At 40.8% G+C, this 19,922-nt stretch overlaps 1 protein-coding gene across 1 annotated transcript in view; it reads right to left on the reverse strand.

The window, feature by feature from the left end:
• Positions 1 to 2,244: 2,244 nt before the first annotated feature.
• LOC143338090 (LIM/homeobox protein LMX-1.2-like) overlaps positions 2,245 to 19,922 on the reverse strand; it is a 53,803-nt gene continuing 36,125 nt past the window's right edge. The window contains exons 3-8 of the mRNA XM_076758254.1: positions 16,426 to 16,658; positions 16,028 to 16,203; positions 15,209 to 15,286; positions 11,189 to 11,255; positions 9,609 to 9,773; positions 2,245 to 3,408 (exon numbers count right to left, since the gene is read on the reverse strand). Coding sequence (XP_076614369.1) covers positions 3,251 to 3,408; positions 9,609 to 9,773; positions 11,189 to 11,255; positions 15,209 to 15,286; positions 16,028 to 16,203; positions 16,426 to 16,658 — 877 coding nt within the window. The 3' untranslated portion in view covers positions 2,245 to 3,250. The remainder of the gene's footprint in view (positions 3,409 to 9,608; positions 9,774 to 11,188; positions 11,256 to 15,208; positions 15,287 to 16,027; positions 16,204 to 16,425; positions 16,659 to 19,922) is intronic.

The following is a 19,922-nucleotide window of genomic DNA, read 5'->3' on the forward strand; positions in this document are numbered from 1 at the left end:
TCTCCTTTTTCTGGTTACTATTCGATCACATCCCAGCTTATGGGAAACATTCCTCAAATATTACATTTGAGCCATTAAAATTTTTTGACTTGAGACTTGAGGACTCTGTTGGTCTGCCCCAAGCAGCAATCACAACATCTTAGTGGTGAATATAATATAATTTTAGTGTTTTTGTTTGTTTGTTTGTTTGTTTGTTTGTTTTTTTTATGGAGGATACCCCAGGTGAACACGGGGAGAACACGCAAACTTTCTGTGTGGAGTTTGCATGTTCTCCCAGTGTTCACCTGAGGTATCCTCCATAAAACAGCCCCACTAAAAACATGCAAGAAGATCACCACCTGACCAATGGTGACGATAAAGGAACTGGTCCCCGGGTGTGGGTCGGCTGGCAGCCCACCACTCCTGGTCTGCTGCGGAGGAAGGACTGACCAAGGACGGGTCAAAAGCGGAGAAGAATTTCACCAAGCATGGTGTGTGTGTGTGTGTGTGTGTGTGTGCATATACTGTGCAGCGTCACAAATAATGGATGTCTTAATGTTGATTTGTCATAGTATCCTTTTCACAACACTATCACCACATACACTAATATTAGAAAATTCTGCAAGCGTTGGTTAAGGTAGGGTTTGGTAGGCAACTAAAACATTTGGTTGAGGTTAGGAAACCATTGTGGTAACATTTAATAAAAAGGTGAACATTAATTGCAGGTCTGTGTGCAGTTCTTGATACAAAGGAAAATCAATCCCCAATGTTCACACCCTGTTTTTTTTACATTGGTACTAAAGGGAACACTTCTTCCTGCACTGACACTGATCATTGGCATTGAACATAAACCATGACATGCAGACTTGTTTATTATGGACATAAATCCCAGTAATTCCTGCATCACCCTGGGGTCCCTGGGGCATTCCAGGGTCAGATGGGAGATATAATGTTCCGGTTGGAGTTACCTGAAATACCTACGTTTGGAGGCTTCCAGGAGGCAGTCTATTCAGATGCCCCAACCACCTCAACTGAGTCCTTGTAAGAATGAACGGTGGTTCTAATGTGAGCTATGGTGCTGAATGTCCAAGCATCCCATATCTAACTCAGATATCCTCTATTTTCCTGTGACAAACTTGATGCTGGATGATGAAAATCATTAGGCGTCATTTGGTGGGGACCAAAATATTTTGTGGCAACACAAACAACTTTTTTGTTTTTGTTTGATTTTTTTTTTTTTAGATTGACCAAAGTGTTGGTCAAGTGGCAGTATGAGACGGACAGCTCTGGGAGTTGCAAACCTGGTTTGGATTTATCCTGCAGGGACCATGAATTCCCATGCAAAAGTCAGTAGTCAGCAGTTGTTGAGCTATCTTGCTCTGAACCAAGGTAATGGATTAAAATGGATCATTACTCTTAGAAAACGAAACAAGAATCAGGAGTGAGTTTGACGGACAAGTAGATGTTGACCCACAGTGCTTTAGACTTTTGAAAGAAGTGAAGGTAATATACAGCTCTGATGTCTCAGTCCCAAACTATGTTTCCCCAGCTTCATCTGGTATCCATGCAAGTTGGTCGAGTTCTTGTTTTCTTTGGTTCTGTGTCATTTGAGTTGCATGAGGTGGTCTTACTTCATCTGAGGTTTTTTCTTTTTTTTTTTTTTGAACTAGCAGCATGACTGCTGATGCAGTGTCTTTTGGTTGGTCAGTCAGTCAGTTGTTCTATACATTCTTGACAAGTAGTGGATCGGTTAATTATATTAATATTTTTTCTGACATTTATGGTCCCCTAAGGATGAATTCTACTGTCTTTGGTGATCTCCAAATGAACATGACGTCATACTGCAGTAGATGGATTAGCACAGAACTTGGTACAGGCAGATTCCCCTCAGGAAACACTGTAATAACTTTGGTGATCCTCTGACTTCTCATGTTGTGCCATCGTCAAATCAAAACTTAAATTTGTCCAATACTTCAGTTTATGACCAAATGTCTAAAAAAATAATGACATTACCATCATGCTTTGCATCATGGTCAATGCTTACTAGCAAATGTTAGCATGCTAACAGGCCAACAGAAGCTATTGGACATGGTAAACGTTCCTGCTAAACATCAGCATGTTTGTATTGCCACCCTTGGACATGCTGGCATGCTGATGTGAGTGGTTAGCATAGTACTTTTAACTAAAATGTCTTTTTGTACAAAGATCATATTAGATGAATTTTCTTCTGCTGCTCATGTAATTCAACAAATGAAGATGAAAATTGAAGAGGATGGATTTTTTTATTTAAGTACCAACACTTTTGATAAATTAGCAAATTCAAAACGCATTCTTCAGAATGTCCAGATGATCTCAATTGAAAAAATAAATAGCAAAGTGATACTAATTTACACATTCACTAAAACAACACAAATACTATGATAAATAGCAGAATCAAATATGAATGAATCAATGAATTAGGATGCTTGTTTTTTGTACCTTATGATGGGATCGTATTTCATGGTTTCATACTTTTTAAATATAAATATTAGATTTATTGTATTCTAGCACGTTGATGAGAAATAAATAAATTGCTGTCCATCCTAACATGCAAAACTGGATGTTTCTGAAGAACAGTAATTATATATAGAGCTTTATATACATTCAGCAACAGGTATCAATTGGCTCATAGATGATAATTTTTTACACCAGAAAAGCTTGGTAGCTGGCCTAACTTACATTACCAAAACTGCATTTGTTTAATTGTCCCATTGAAAACAACTTACAACAGTATTAATGCACCTAGTGAACTGTATTAAGCAGTGAGAAACATGCAGTCTAATGTTTGTGTGACAGTTTGATTGGGACTAAATTTTCAACAAATCACTGACTTGAACTTTAATCCAAATTTCCATTCCACAAATAAACACTTCCATTATGAAATCTGTACAAATGTTGATAGCTATCCCTTCAAAAAAAATGAACCCAGCTGTAAAACACAATGCAGAGTGTAGCCTACTGCTTCAGCTCCCCATGCAGACAGCAGGGGGTGGGGTGGCATGTGGGGACAAATGAAGTTTCATTTTCAAGTGTTCCCTTTCCTTTGGCTGGTGGAGGTCAGTCAGGTATATTTGGTGGATTCTGTCCTGGAGTCACATTTCCCTGTTAATTCATGTCTTGCAGGAAATTCCTGTGGCCTGTGTGTCTTGTGTCTGCACTGTTTTGTGCTCAGTGTTCATAGCCGGGAAGGCGCTGTGGTGGGTGGGGTTGTTCCAAAAGTGATGGCTGGGTCTCAGGAAGCAAAGCAGGAGCTCTGCATGGAGTACAGACGGTCAATGGGGTTCCCTGCTCGACCCTGCATGGACCCTACATCTGAAGTGGCCATGAAGCAGTCACTTAGACTTGTCAGAGATGCATCACTGTCAATGTCATGGAAGATGGAGTCGGTACCTGGGAAGAGCAGAGAAATCATGGTCAAACACAACTGCTGTGGTGCTTTATTAGTTTAACTGTTGAGATCTGAGAGCTTTGTCTTATTTGATGTGGTGTGCAAATGACTGACATGACACCTTTCATGACCATGTAGTCTTTATAAATGTTTATGTTATTATGTAATTTTTAATGCGAAGCTGACATTGTTTGAGAAGTCTTTGTTATGACAACTTGACATTAACTAAGACAACATAAACATGCCATAGCAAGCCTAATCATCAAACTATTGAGTGTCCTGTGTTACATTACACTGTGATTTGTGGTTGGTTTTGACTTTGGCTGTCATGACATCATTGTTATGGTGTCGTGAATGTTTTTGTTGACCTCAACTACAGTGATAGAATTTTGACAAGTCAAATGTCTACATCTTTACATGTTTCCTGTGAAAACAGGAAACTAGTGAGGGACTTGTTGCAGATATTGATTAGCTGATATTGATTGGCTACAGTAGCATATAGTTCTGAATGTGTGTTATGTCCCCCAGCCCTGCAGCTTGTGGGGTGACCTGTCCCACTCAGATTGGGTAGTGACAGTCCTATTAGCTGACTCTGTCCAGTGACAAGTCCCTCCTTAGTCTCTAAATAGGCAGTATCAATCTGCTGGCTCCCATTTATCATGGCCAGAGCGGAACAGGTATTTATGATGGGGTACAGCCCCCAAGACTGACAGAGATCAGCCTCGGTCGACAGGGAACGCAGAAGGAGTTTTCTTGCCAGGTTTGGCTCCTGGCACCCCAGGACTGAGTCAGGTATATCTGCTCTATGCATGGCTAACCAAACTAACTAGCTAATGGTGGCTACAGTTAGCAGCTGTTAATGTACTTTTTTTTTTTTTTTACAGAAAGTAAAGCTATCTGTCCATCAGAAAACTAAATAAATCACCTCTGCAATGTTACTGTATTCTGTGTTGTCAAACTGGCCTACGCTGGTCTTGGAGGCTGTTCAGTCCCAGTCTGGCCATGTTCACTGGAGGCTGCTGAGTGTTGTACAATTAGCAGCAGTTAGGGATTAGCTTACTTTAGCAACAAGTCAAGCTACTATCTTTCCATTGGGAAACTCCATAAATCATTTATGTAAGCTTAACATATTCCCTGTTGTCAAACTGGTCTTATGACGTTTAATGACATCTTAATGACAAGTCCAAAGTTGAGGTCAAGGCTGCAATGCGGCCATCCGAGTTGATCACGGTCATTCTTAATAACGCTTGTGATTCTGCCAAAAACACTGCAGCACATTTCCCAGAAGCAGCTTTCTGCTCTGCTTTGCAGAGGATACATGCCTACTCTATTTTTGATGGGAGCCACGTCAAGCTGCACAGAGTAGATCGAGCCAGGCAAGAAGTCAAACACAGGAACAACCAATTTTCAACATAAAATACCTTGTGCAGACTATTCATATATCAGCAATAAAAACAACAACAGACAAGAAAACATTTAACTATGTCACCTAATTAACCATGGTAGGAACACAGACATCAAGAAAACAATTACCAAATTAGCAAAATCTCAGCAAATAAACAAAATCAGGCAAGCAGAGCACTCCACTTCTGAAACGCTCCAAGGAGTATGAAGCCATATGGAAGACAGAACAAAATCACATTGCAGCTGGAAAGTAATGCAGCCTTGCCCAGTGGAATCTCTGCATGAGGCCTATAGGTTACTTTAACTGCTTTGTAGTGTATTGGGATTTCTATCAGGTGGCAGCATAACCTCAGATATAAATATTGTGTGATTGTATAGTATGAAGAACCACAAAAAGTCAATCTTGTTTGTTTTTTCTTCTATCAACAACATTTTTACTTTGTCCTGTTAATTAACAGAGCAGTACAAAGAACTCCCAAAGAGCAATGTAACATGTAGCCTACAGTAAGTCTAGAAGGACTATTGCAATACACAGTGTAATCTCTCTCCCCATCCTCTTGAGCCGTGTGCAGGCAGTCAGTGTGTGGATATGTGGCATGTGGGGCACAGAGCATGTGAGCAGCTTGGAGCGCTCAAAGCCGCTCCAAGCTGCTCCAAGCTGCTCCAAGGCGCTTCGCATAATGTCACTCCACGCTCCACTCAGGTTTGACCCCGCACCGCTTAAATCACTCACTGCTCACTCAAAAAAAATAAGGCTATTTTAGTTTGAACACTAGCCAGACAAATTATAATATAAGATAAGAGATTTGCAAACTTGTCTGGTTCCTTGCTGGGCTATTTTACACAATCATTTAATCTTATTTAAAAAGTCACATCCTAACTCAACTCAAACTTGAGGTTAACATTTCTTTTTAAGTTAATAAAAGCAGTCAGAGCATAGGTTATTAATAGAAAAAAAGTTTGGTTTTTTTTAAACCAACAGGTTTAAACAACATTGTTTCTCTCATTTTTTAATTTTCTCTCATGCGCCACTTTCCAACGTCTCACTCTCAGACTCTCCCACACATGGAACAAAAAATATATGAAATAATAAATGAATCAATAAAATATTACCCTATAACTCACACAGGTCCAGCTGGAAACGTGGTCAACAACACAACCACAGAATTGATGGTAACACTCAGCTCATGAAACTTCATAAAACAGTCTTTCTGGCCATTATTGATTCACAATTAAGATCATACACTAGATGGCAATGAAGGGACATTTGAATAAACGCTGTTCCTTTTCCATTGTAGGTTAATCTTAAGGATGATGCTATATTCGTAAGTGGTCAGTGGTCACATTCATAGTTTGTGGGTTTGAGATTACAAACAGTCCTAACTTAAAACCATTTTAAACTGAAGTCATCATGTCATCAAGTTCATTTGGTATAATATTTCTCTCTGGTTTCTTTAGAACATCACCTCCTGTACTAGACATTGTGACTTCCTCATTCCCACAGAATTTTAAAGGTGACACATTATGCCAATTTTCCAGTTCATACTTTTATTTGGGTGATCTACTAAATAGACTTACATGGTTAATATTCAAAAAACACATTTTCCTCATACTGTCGCTGCAGCACCTCTATTCAGCCTCTGTCTGAAACTATCTCTTTAAGCCCCCCTCTGAAAAGTCCACTCTGCTCTGATTGGTCAGCTACCACAGGCCTGAGCCAGATTGTTGCCAGAGCAGGCACTGCAGCTCACAGCTCTGCCAATGCTTTAAGCTTCCAAGTTTAGCTGCTTCCTTTTAATGTTAACATGCACTGAACATGTTCAAGCAGGAATCTGATCTGTTTTAGCCTTGGCCTCACTGCTCAGCAGGCCACTAACATTACATTTTTTTATGGTCTGCGCAAGCTAGCTGCTGGGTGCTGATCAAAGCTACACAATGTTGCCAAGAAAATTTATTCCCATAGTTTAACCATTTCTTTTTCACACGTAGGTATATCGTTACCTTCAGAGTATGGTAACACACTCACAAACACACGCACATGTATGCACATACACGCATACACACACCAACTGGCATCTGTATTACAAAAAAAAACAATACTAGTTGAGCTAGTGCTGCAGTAACGGTACACTATAAAGTTCCACGGAAAGCAACATGAAAAGACTGTTAGCAGCATCCAACCTTCTACTTTTGGTATTGGCTTAAAATGAGGTTTGTCCTTCATTGACATTGACTGGCGCAGTTGCTTGCAAGGATTATGTCACAGGCATTGCAGCCTGTGTCACGGCTGCCGACCGAGAAGATCTACTGGACCAAATCCAAAAATGTTTGTTCCTATTGGTCATTTACACTCCAAAATAGAGCCCGGGTTTAAACACAGTTTCACACAGTTTCTCTTTGCTGTCCCTCAATATTACAGCATTAGCCCAACAATGCCCAAGATCGTGTGAGTAGCCACACAAGCTGAGCAACATGCTAATGCAAAGTTCAACAGGCTAACCTACAAAACAAACAGTAAACCAATATAAAACATGGCAAGACTTGGAGCTTCCAAGTTTGAAGTCAGGTCATGGACAGCTGGTACTGATCAATCGTTAAGCTTTTATTGTTACCGGCCCTCGTTTACAAAGCAGTCTGGGAGTAAAATACACACATTTTTTACAGTGTTGTGGGGACATGTCTGTCACATTGCCATTACAAAAATACAGTTAATTCACTGGGTCTTGACATCCTAAAATGGTAAGAGTAGATGAAGATTTTTGTGTTGGTTGTTGCAGCCAACAACAGAGAAAATGGCATTTTTTCTTTGTATCTGTGACATCTTCCTGTTATTGGAGACAGAATGAGCGAGGTAATAACACTGATGACTGATGCAGATTCGCTCTGTATCCAGTGGGTGGGACAGTGACCAAGTTAGAAGACTTCAACTGTATGGAGGTGGGCCTAAGCCTTCTGTGATGTCAGATGTGGAGGCCAATCTGATTGGAACACACATTTTTACTGAAAGGTGCAGCTGGGGCTCTCTTAAATCCAGAGTCTCTGGAAGCAACAGTTTTCTGGCTTCCTTCCACTTCTGTAGCCTGTACTCCTGCAAACACTGTGAACTGCTCCTCGGTTCAAGCAGGGGCAGAGCACAAGACACTGCTTTGTCCAAGTCCTTTGTCTGAAGATCACTGGACCCTGGTTCGAAACAGAAATCGCAACCTCTACCCATTCACCTGCCTCAAAGCTGGAGCTAAGCAACAGGTTTACTGTCTTGAACTTAACAGCCTTGAGAGTTTCCCATCGCCTTCTACTTCCATCTTGATTATATGTGGCTCCATCATCACAGATGTTAAGGAGAGATTGGGAAAAAACATATTGCTTTCCATGTGCAAAAATTCGTGGAATAACACATTAACTCCTGTCGATGAATATTCATTTCCATATGAGTACAAAAGACATTCCTCCTCAGCAGTCGGAGCCACTGAGGCAGGACCTCTGTAACTTGGTTAATGCGACCACTTCAGTAGACATGCTCTAATCTCATTATCCATTTGCACCAATATTCTCAACTCTTTTGCCCCTTTCAAGGTTGTTGTCCAAACAAATCTGAGATCTGCTAGATAATGTTAGTCAATGAATATGGTGGGCATATTTATTACAATTATTCCGACAGAAATAACTGTCTTTGGGGTTGTTCACTAAGAAAGCATGTCATAGTAAAGGGTTTCCTCATAAGCTACTCGTATAATGCAAGATGAGGTTAGTTTTCCTTCAGGGCTTTTTGACAGAAAGTGCTGTTTGTGTGTTTGATGAGCAGAGTTGAAGGTGAGCAGGTACACATGAGCTGCAGGCAAGCAACGGAGGGGTGGGTGGAGATAGAGGTGGGGTTATTTGCATATTCACATATCCATGCATACTAAATGAAGAAAAAGTGTGTGTGTGTGTGTGTGTGTGTGTGTGTGTGTGTGTGTGTGTTGGACAGGCACACAGATGTGTAGTACTGCTCTCCTGGGTGTCACTTGGTTTTACTGGGCTCACTGGGTCTAAATGATGACAATTTGATAGGTTATCTGTGTTTAGTCAGCTGTCATGACTTACTGGTTAATTACCATCACAGCCAATAAAATGGGAGTGAGGTTAACATTGATAGAACACGGGAAGTGTCATTATAGCGGAGATCACCATGAACATTTTTTAACACTTGTATTGGTTTGTCTATATATTATCTTTGTCTGGTCTTATTTTAAAGATATACTCACTAAATTTATTGTGGCACCCAATTGCCTCCTAAATTTTGTCTCAATCCATTGTTGATATTCTGAAGCCCAACTGTGATGTGTATTTAACTTCAAAACATTAAAGAGGTACCACAGTGGTTTAGTATTACAGTTTGATAAAATTGTGGAGCAAAAACACACAAACTGGAAATGAATGGTCAAAATCAAAGACACAGGCTGAGATATCCTGACTCTGACACTGGATCCTATATTTCCCATAATGCAACTTAATAGTATCTTCAATCAACAAGTGTCACAAATCTGCAACAGGCAGTCTCATACTATAGTGAGAGTAATGTAAAACCACTACACTACTCCCCTAATGGGGTTGGAGAGCTGTAGCCTATCCCAGCATGCACTGAGTGGCAGGTAGGGAAACAGTTTGGACAGATCTCCAGCTGGAGACAGCTATCGAAGAGTGTCACAGTTCACATTAATATGGAAGGAAACACAGAGAATACAGAGAACACAGAAAGGCCACAGTGCTTAACACTCATCCACAGGCACAGGCATAGTGCATTGAGTGTGATGCTCACCGTAGGGATTCAGTTGGTCACCAGGCATCTGTGGTGGAGTGAGGCCCTGCTGGAAGGGGTCAGTGTTGTAGCTATTGTGCTCCATGGTCACCAGCTGCTGATGGTTTGGAGGTAGAGGCCCTGAGTAGGAGCTGAGCAGGTCCTCCATACAACCTGATATTACCTCTGTAAAAGTTAGTGGCACAAGTGAGAACAGGGTTACAACTCTGAGCTGCAGTTATCACTGTCTTCCTATATTTGTGTGGGCTTCTCACCTTCACCCACCTTCGCTGACTCTGTGTAAATCATTTTCATTCTGTTTCCTTGTGTTCAATAGTTTTGGACTTTCATGCCTTAGTAATGTGTTAAAGCTCAATGAAAACTCCACCGGATGTCTTTCTTTGAATTCCTCTATCAGCAGTACTATTTTTTTACTTAATGAAAGGTGTAAATGTGTCTTACTGTACATAATGGGCACCATTTATATTTACACACATTTCAAGTGTTTTATAACCAGATAATGGACACTTATGTTTACATTAGCCAAGTCACTATCTTGATTTTCCCAGGCTATATGAATCATGAAACAATTCATGGCCCTATCAAGCTAATCAAGGTCAGGATAAAATCTGGATAAAAGTTATCTGAGAGCTCAAATCTCTTGAGTTGCTTAAAATACTGAAGCCAATGTTTCATCTTTGCTCACTTAACTATTCACAATGGCAGAAATTTTGATCAGGGGTGCCCAAACTTTCCCATGCCACTGTATAGATATTATTGTCATAAATAAATAAATATACTATATACTCACAAGGCAATAAAAATATATATAATTCTGTTGTTCTACAGCATTGGGCACCAAAAATCCATATGGATGTGAACAAAGATGCTACATCCATGTTTTTCTCTACAGACTGTGAATACTGTACAACAAAAGGCTTCTTAAAAACATATACTGTAAATGCATTATCTAAACTGACTGGCTTGAAGACATCTCACCAGTCATCCAGGAGGCTTCATATCATCAACTTCAAACAACCCCCATTTGCTAGTTTGCTTAGCTCATTTGGTTAACAGCAGCAGCTTCCATGAGAAATAAACCATGCTGCTATGCCAATATTGACATGCTGGAAGTCCCTGAACAGATAGAGGCAGTGCTTGCCAAAGCACTGAGACACTTATCTAAACTGTATGCTCATATCCGCTGTGAGACCACGGTGGCAATAAGCCTGCTAGCTATGAGGGGCTGTGCTGCAGCAAGAATCATGGCTGTAGCCCACACTTTATAGCCCTGCCATCGGCAAACTCATATTTACCAGCAGACTTCAGAGTATGGGACTCATTCTAAAGCCTACAAAACTGGGAGTGTTTGCTGAGTGACTGTCCTCTGTTTATTGTTCCTGTAATAAATTTAATATTTCAAGCTGTTTCTCCAAATGATTCATGAATTACGTAGTTCTCAGTAATCCCAGTCATTACAATTATAATGGACAAATTACGTCTTGCAGATGGATATCAATTGTGCTTTTCTTTTTGCAACATCAGAGAAATCAGCTAACTAACCAGCGCAGTGTACACACAGACAAATGATAAATCCTCACCTTGGCCTAGCCTTTGGCTGTTGTGTTGCTCCTGCTGTTGCTGTTGTCTGCGGGCTAACTTCTTCATCTGTAAATAAATAAACAGAGTAAAAATCTTAGTATGTGGCTGTCAGGCATTTATTGACATTGACAGATTGAGAGCTCATTTGTCAACCTCCCCTAAAATATATATTTCAATATCAAATTACAAACAAAAATGTGTGAAATGGTCAAACCACACCTGAGACCCCAGCAAATATTTTCAGAATTTTGAGTGCTTTGGATATTCCAATGTTTAGTTCAGCAACCACTAATGAAAATATGAATTGACATCATTACCAAGTAAAAAGATGCACCTGAGCTCATAAGACATTACAGATTATGATTGTGATTACAAGGAAAATGTATTTCACCAACAAGATTCCTAACATGACATAATTCAAAGAAGAAAATCTAAAAAGAAATGGTTGCAAGAAATGGAGAGATGGCCCGCCATGAATAGGTAAAAAAGAACAAATCCACCTAAGTGGACATATCTAAGTACATCACAGGTCTAGATTTATAATGTAGAGGAAGATCTGATTAATCACTGCGGTAAGGACTGGTTCAAAAATGTATATGTCTATAAAGTACAGAAATCGATAAGAACAGGACAAAAACTAAGTTTGCAACAAGCTACTTTGCATAGATGTAGCAGATAATATAAATTGCTACCTCAATTTATTACAGGGTAAATTATGAGATTATTGCATTTTTATTGTCCCCCTCCTGTCTAAAAGTCTGTGCTGATCAGCTGACACACATCTTCACACAGATCCTCAACAAATCTCTGGAGCTGTGTGACATTCTCTCATGCTTCAAAAGCTCCATAATAACTCTGGTGCCAAAAAAATCCTCAATCTCAGGATTAAATGACTACAGACCCGTCAACCTGACGTCTGTGGTCATGAAATCCTTTGAGAGACTGGTGTTGACTCAGCTGAAAGACATCACAGGCGCCCAGCTGGACCTCTGCAATTTGCCCACTGTGCAAACAGGTCGGTGGAGGACGCCGTCAACATGGAACTCAACTACATCCTGCAGCACCTTCACCATCCAGGGACATATGCAAGGATCCTGTTTGTGGACTACAGCTCAGCATTCAACACGATCATCCCAGAAATCCTCCACTCAAAACTCACCCAGCTCACTGTGCCAGCCTCCACCTGTCAGTAGATAACAAACTCCCTGGCAGACAGGAAGATGAGCCTTGAGAAAATCACATCCAACACATAGACCATCAGCACCCCCAGGAATGATCTCTACACCAATGACTGCATGTCAGACGTTGAAGAGTTTGCATACCGATGGGAGGCTGAACAACTGGTTCTCTGATGCAGTCAGAACAACCTGGATCTGAACACACTGAAAACTGTGGAGATGCCACTGAACTTCAGGAAAACAATGTATAATTGCTGGCCCACTGCCCTCCCTCCATTTTAACAACAAGTTTTGCATATAAATGCAACTGTACATCTGTCTTAAAGGCTACTGCTGTACCAGAAACGTCCCTTACATGGACAACTTCACCTTCAACCACAGAACAGATCTCTTTAAACATGACCATCTAGATCATGCAGGATCTCATCTTTTATCTATGAACATGTTTTTCACCACATGAAGGTCAAAGGTGAGTATCTTTAGTACTCCTCTCACAGTTTGCCCCATCATGCAATAATCAGCAATAGATATAACTGCAGTAAAAAAATCACCTGGATCAGTTGGCCATAATGGTGCTCACTTGGAGAAACTTGTCCATGGTAAATCTGCTGTGTCATACTTAGCTGTTGCTTCTTGCTACTAGTAGTCTAAAGCAGACACTGCTAAATGTCAGATCCTTATCTAACAAAACTTTCATCGTTAATGACACCATGTGTAACAACAAACTTGATTGTATTATGTTCACTGAAACCAGGCTGGATGAGACTGCTAACAAAGACTTGACAGAGATATCTAAAACTGAAAATGTAAGTTTTATACATTGCACAAGATGCAACAGGAAGGGTGGGGGAGTTGCTGCCCTCTAAGCTCATCATATAAATTATATCTATTTTGGAATTTCTCATCTTTTGAATATGATGCTGTTGTTTGTAAATCTGTATCCCCCGAGCTATTCGTTATACTGTGTGACCCTCCCAAACTTAAACATGGCTTCTTAGAGGACTTTAGTGAGAATCTAGCATTTAACTGCAGAATCACCCCAGGGCACTTCCACATAACCCCAAATATCCTGATACAAAACAATTTACTACTCTAAGATCAAGACGAACAACATCACTGAAACAGCTCAAATAAAAGTAATCAATGATCCTAACATCAACAGTGCTGGTATAACTACACCTGACAACAGCCTTTGACACTATGACTGAGCGTCATTAACTGACACTCTTAGCAGGATATTCTCTGTACCTCTTGACAACTTAAAATCTGGCTACTTTAACCTTAGCTGTTGGGGCCCCATGAGGCTCAGTTATAGGCCCTTATCGTTTAATCTGTATATGCTGCCACTTGGTTCCATCAGGACAATAGCACAATATATTTGACTACTCATCATGCTGATGATACACAACTCTATATTTTACTTTCATAACCCCAGCCCTATAAATCACCTAGTCAACTATATCGGTGACATAAGACAAATGAATGACCCCAAACATTCTGCAGTTAAACACAGACACGGCTGAGATCCTTGTGGTAGGTGCTAGAGGTCACAGGCAGGAGGTTGACACCAAACTCGTCTTGCTGTCTCTGAAACCCAGTGAGCAACTTAATAAGCCACTTAACAGGTATTATTAGGACAGCATTTTGCAACCTAAAGAATATATCCAAAATTAAATCTAACTAATAAACTGGGTCATGCATTAATCTCAAGGGTAGATTATTACACTACACCAGAATGCATGATTTAAAGTTTTCTTTATGAACTGAACGCTGCTTTAGTTGAAAGCTGATAGTCACCCTTCTCATCCTTGACTTTGTAAGCCTGTGTTTGCTGGTGCCAATATGGATCTGTTTTTGGATCAAAACAACATAACAGCTGAATTCATGGCAGTAAGACTGTAAGACAGCTGAAATCTCCACTAATGAGTGAAAAGCAGAGGCACAGTAGCCACCAGGACTCTTCCTAGAGCTGGCCGCACAGCCAAACTGAGCAATCGGGGGAGAAGGGACTTGGTCAGGAAGGTGACCAAGAACCCTGGTCACTCTGACAGAGCTCCAGCGTTCCTCTGTGGAGATGGGAGAACCTACCAGAAGGATTACCATCTCTGCAGCAGTCCACCAGTCAGGCTTTTATATTAGAGAGGCCAGGCGGAAGCCTCTACTCAATAAAAGGCACATGACAGCCTGCTTGGAGGTTGCCAAAAGGCACCTAAAGGACTCTCAGACCATGAGAAACAAGATTCTCTGGTCCGATGAAAACCTGCTCCAGAGTGCTCAGGACCTGGGGTGAAGGTTAACCTTCCAACAGGACAACGACCCTAAGCACACGGCCAAGACAACGAAGGAGTGGCTTCCGGACAAGTCTGTGAATGCCCTTCAGTGGCCCAGCTAGAGCCCAGACTTGAACCCGATTGAACATCTTTGGAAAGACCTGAAAATAGCTGTGCAGCGACGCTCCCCAGCTTGAGAGGATGTGTGGAGAAGAATGGGAGAACTACCCCAAATACAGGTGTGCCAAGCTTGTAGCATCATACCCAAGAAGACTTGAGGCTGTAATCACTGCCAAGGATGCCTGAAGAAAGTACTGAGTAGAGGGTGTGAATACTTATTTACATGCAATATTTCAGTTTTTTATTCAATAAAAAATGCAAAAATTTCTAAAAAACCTTTTTCACTTTGTCATTATGGTGTATTTTGTGTAGATTGATGAGACAAAAAAGGAATGTAATCCATTTTGGAAAAAGGCTGTGACATAACAAAATGTGGGGAAAGTGAAAGGGTGTGAATACTTCCCGATGCACTGTATATATCAGTATTTTTTCCATATACAGCTTTACTGACCTTTGCTCTCTGGTTCTGGAACCAGACCTGGACCACACGAACACTGAGTCCCGTCTCTGCAGCCAGGGTCTCTCTCACCTGCAAGTCACAGCACAGTCACCCTCATTAGCCATTTTTACAAACTTAAAGTAGTGCAATCTTTTCAAAAGCCAAGTTGTGATGTGGTTAGTGAGTCTATGTCAGCACAGTTGGATATTCATAGACACTTCATAGAGGCAAAGAATTTAATATTGATAAAACAGTAGAAATAGAAAACAATGTAACAATGTATAATTGACTTGGGGAATGCCAGAGTTTATGGCCAATACCAAACTAGGCCCATCTGAAACACATCATATTCCTTTTTTCAAGGGATAGGATGTGATTTAAATAATGATATCTGGATGTATCTCTTAATCTAAAATGTTTGTTTTGTGACAAAAAACAGTTAACTTCTTAAAAACTGCAGTGATCTCAGCTGTACATTTTAACTTTATCTATGTAGAAACTGATGGACAGATTTTTTCTTTCTTTTATCTGTTAAACTCAGACTCAGTTATAACACCAGGAATATATGGGACTCTCTAGTTTCTTCCTACACACTGTTCATCTTGCTTTGTGATATGTGTTTGTTTTGTGTGTCTTCCTCATGTTGAAATACTGTTAGCAATAGTGTTCCCTGTCTAATTTCCAGATTTAACAAAAGTAATGACAGAACAGAAACAAGAGTGTAAAAGTTCCGTGATGGCCACCAAGAAAAACTTTACAATGTCATTCTGCAGTTTGATAAATGCATAATTTCAGTACAATATCTCACTATACTCAATCCTGTCTGCTCACCTTTCTGCAGGGTTTGGAGGAGACCTCAAAGGAGGCCTTGAAGGCTCTCCTCTGCTGGGTGGTCAGGATGGTGCGTGGCCGTTTGGGCCGGCGAGGGTCTTTGCTGTCATCGCTGCCTTTCCCTGCTGCAGGACACTTCTCTGACTTCACATCCAGATTCTCATCCTCACTTTTATCTGTCACCAGATTATTATTTCATTATAGACTTGACTGCCGTTTCATGTCTAACTATATTTAACTCTCTTTTTCTGCATTACAGGCAAGGTAAAATTCCATTGGTTTGATGCAAATGAGAACCAATATTTCACTTAGAGATTCATACATGAAGGAATTAATTGGATGTGTTTCCAAATTCACTGGGTGTGCAGTGTAGTCTGCTTCAGAATACCCAGTGTTACCTGAGTCCGAGTTGTCTAGACTGACTGTGCTGAGCAGGTCCTTCTCCCTCTCATAGTCACTCTTGCACAGCAGCTGACCTTCTTTCAGAACAAACTCGTCTCCCTTGCACAGCTGGCGCTCACAGACGCAGCAGCAGAAGCAGCTGAGGTGGTAAACAGTCTCCAGAGCTCGCATTACAAACTCTGTGGGTGCTATCTTCTCCAGACAGCCGCTGCACTTGGTGGCAAACAACCTGAGGACACAACATGAGAGAGGGGAATGTGAACAATATAGACTGCATGGTGAAAAACTGTTCAATTACCACATTTCAGTCAGGAGACTTAAAAGAAGGTGCTTAAAGAATAATAAAATCATGTAACATAGTACACGAAAGGAGAGTTGAAGAAATTTGAGAGGAGTCTTTGGAAATTGCAACACCATTGTAATGTCATTTTTTTAAGGTTTTAAGGATGCCATGAGCATACAGGAACTACCCCCACCTCCCCACCATGACACTGGTGGTGGTGGTGAAGGGGTGAAGATGTGAGTGAGCTCAGTGGAAGGACCCTTGATGAATGTGACAAAAGAGGAGGAAGAGGAGGGCTGAATTGACCTGACACTGCAATGACAGCTGGCCACAGCAGAGAAAGGCACCGTTTTAAAGTTTGACAGCAACAACATTATTGGTTCACGGAGGTTGTGATGAGATTAGGTTGACTTTCAGTCTGAATCGACTACCTGGCCTGGCAGTTACTGCCCACAGCTGTGGGTGTGTGCTTGATGCTACTGGGTTAGCTGCTGAAGACAGTCTGTCGATGCTGTAGCGGCTCACTCGTTCTTCATGTACTGTGCTCCTGGGTTATTGCAACACATTCTCACTCCCACCTTGTTACATATGGACACTTGGTCAGGACACCTTGGCCTCACTTTTCAAGCCACATTAGCATCATTTTTCAATGTGCAGGGCTTCAAGGTCAAATTACCAATAATGAGTATACAACGTCCAGTTAGCCAGCTAAACTATCAAAATGAAGTTTGTGGAGAACAATAATAAACGTGGTTAATGTTGTTAATCGGTTGCATTTTATTTATTGTTTGCTGTCAGACGAAAATTTCAACAAATGCTTCTTATCTACTCTAGCTTTAAGGTGGTGGACTGTTGTTGTTATTATAGCTTTTTATCACACATGTTATTCTGGCCACTTGTCTCTGCTTAGTGAGTGTCACAGGCTTTTCCCATCAAGGGCCCCTGAATTTCAATTCTGGAGGTATTTGTTAAGAATATCCAGGGCAGGATTGAAGACCATCCTCATCAGGAAAGACAAAGAAAAGATTTGGTGACAAATACAGAATCAGGAGAATGAATCAACGGGAACCTTTTAGTCCTCTGAGAGAGAGAGAGAGAGAGAGAGAGAGAGAGAGAGAGAGAGAGAATAGAAAAAGCAGGCAGAGTATACTGCATGCACTGTACGGTGCGTCATTATTGTACATGTATTTGCTGTAACCACAAACCAGAAAAGAAGCCAGATGTGTTCAAGATAAATGAATGAGCAATTACTTAGCACTCATTTTAACCCTTTCAAGCTTCCTGTGTATGTTAAAGGCTTTTTTGATGTTGTAATGGGCCCACAGGAGGCCTGCTCAGAGGGCTGATTCAGACGGAAAGTATAGGGACAATTTTCCAACCTCTCCCCATAACCACTTAATGAGGCAATATGTGATTGTGGGTCCTATTAGATGAAAGAATATTACTCAACCAATGTGTTCTGAGTATGGTTCACTTTGACAAATTCAAGAGGCCTATTTGATTTATCTGATTTATTTCATGGCTGCACAGTGGTGCTGCCTCACAGCAACAGGGCTCCGTGTGCAGGTAACAGGTGACTCTATAGGAAGTCCATATGTGTAAATGTGAGTGTGAATGGTTGTTTGTGTCTATGGCTACATTCACACTAATAAACCTTTTGCCACCTCCTGTCCATAGTGCTCCGGCATTTTAGAATCCAGAGCAGACTTTTGGAAATGCTGCAGACCCTGTATTAGTTTGTGCATTGAGTTGGAGGCCTAGTCCAAGGCGTGGGAATGTTCGATTATATAGCACTGACCTGTGTAGTTTATTGTGACCCTTCTGTTTCGCAAGAAAAGTGGATTTAAAACACAAATTTACAATGGAAATATAATAGTGTGCACATAGCTTATGTGTGATAAGTTCCAATGGGTTTTTAAAATGTCACTGTAATCTCAGCAGAGAACAGTTAATGAGAACACCTTCACCAGGAGCCATAAAACTCACTTCACTCATGCTATATTCAAATTCAGTTTACTTTACCTAGCACTGGCAAACCCTATCACCTATCGTCTGGCAAGACCGTGGTCATTGGATAATACTGCAAAACCCAGCATTACACCCACTAACTTTTTTCAACATGCAATGCCATCGCATTAAAAATCATTTCCTTCTACAATAATTTATATGCCATAGTTACAAAGTTACTATTGATTGATTGACTACATGATTGAGGGCCACAGTTTCCCCAGAAGCACAGGAGAACTGAGATTCATGTTGGACAGGTAAGCCTTGTTAAAGTGCACTCTTCACTCATGAACTTGTCCAGGTATTTGTGATAAAAAAAAATTTAAACTGTGCCAGTCAAACCTGAAACAGCTGTGCAGTATAAAGCACAGAGGAAATGTGGTATTTGTTTTTGTTTCATGTATTAATTTGAGGAAATTTGCTCCACACAGATCTGATGCTTTCCTCTGCTGTATATGACTTACTTAAAAAATCATACGCTTTTCAGCAATATCACTGTAGTACAAAGGATGCATTGGATATGTTATATACATGTTATATGTAGTCCACCAAAATAAGACATACATACAGTGTTTGTAACTGTCCTGATGCCCCTATTGACATGACATCAAAACTTACAAATCTGTTGAACAATAAATCTGTAAAACACGTAGACAACTTGGTTATACTACTTTGTGATGGATAGTGGAAATTTGTGTCATGGTTACAATAAAGGCTACAACAAGCATCGGAGGCAGGCACACTGAATTTTGGTACAGGGTTAAAGGAGGGTAGGACAGAGGGGTGTGAGGAGGAAGGACTAGCTGTAAGGCAGGTACAGAAGGGCTCAGTGTTTGGACAGCTGCGCTCCTCCTCCTCCTCCTCCTCCTCCTCCTTTCTGAGTGCGACAACCCTCCTCTATTCAACAGCTCTTTTTCCCTCCATCTCTCTCAGTTCCTCTTTTTCAACCCCTGTTTCTCTGGCTGTCCGTTCAGATGCTGATACTTAGACACTCCAGGACAGTGGAGAAAAGTGAAGTTGAGCACAGGAGACAGAGGCTGTCATGTTATTGAGGATACCAATGTGTGAAGCTGTTTGTGCTTTTTAAATACATGTTTTCGACAACAACAACAACAACAACAACAACAACAACAACAACAATAAATAGACTGATAAAAATATAAGTGGAAAGAGTTTTTCGATCCTCGAGGGTTGGGGTTTGAC

This window comes from Chaetodon auriga, chromosome 19 (genome assembly GCF_051107435.1).
Source record: "Chaetodon auriga isolate fChaAug3 chromosome 19, fChaAug3.hap1, whole genome shotgun sequence".
Lineage (NCBI taxonomy): Eukaryota > Metazoa > Chordata > Actinopteri > Chaetodontiformes > Chaetodontidae > Chaetodon > Chaetodon auriga.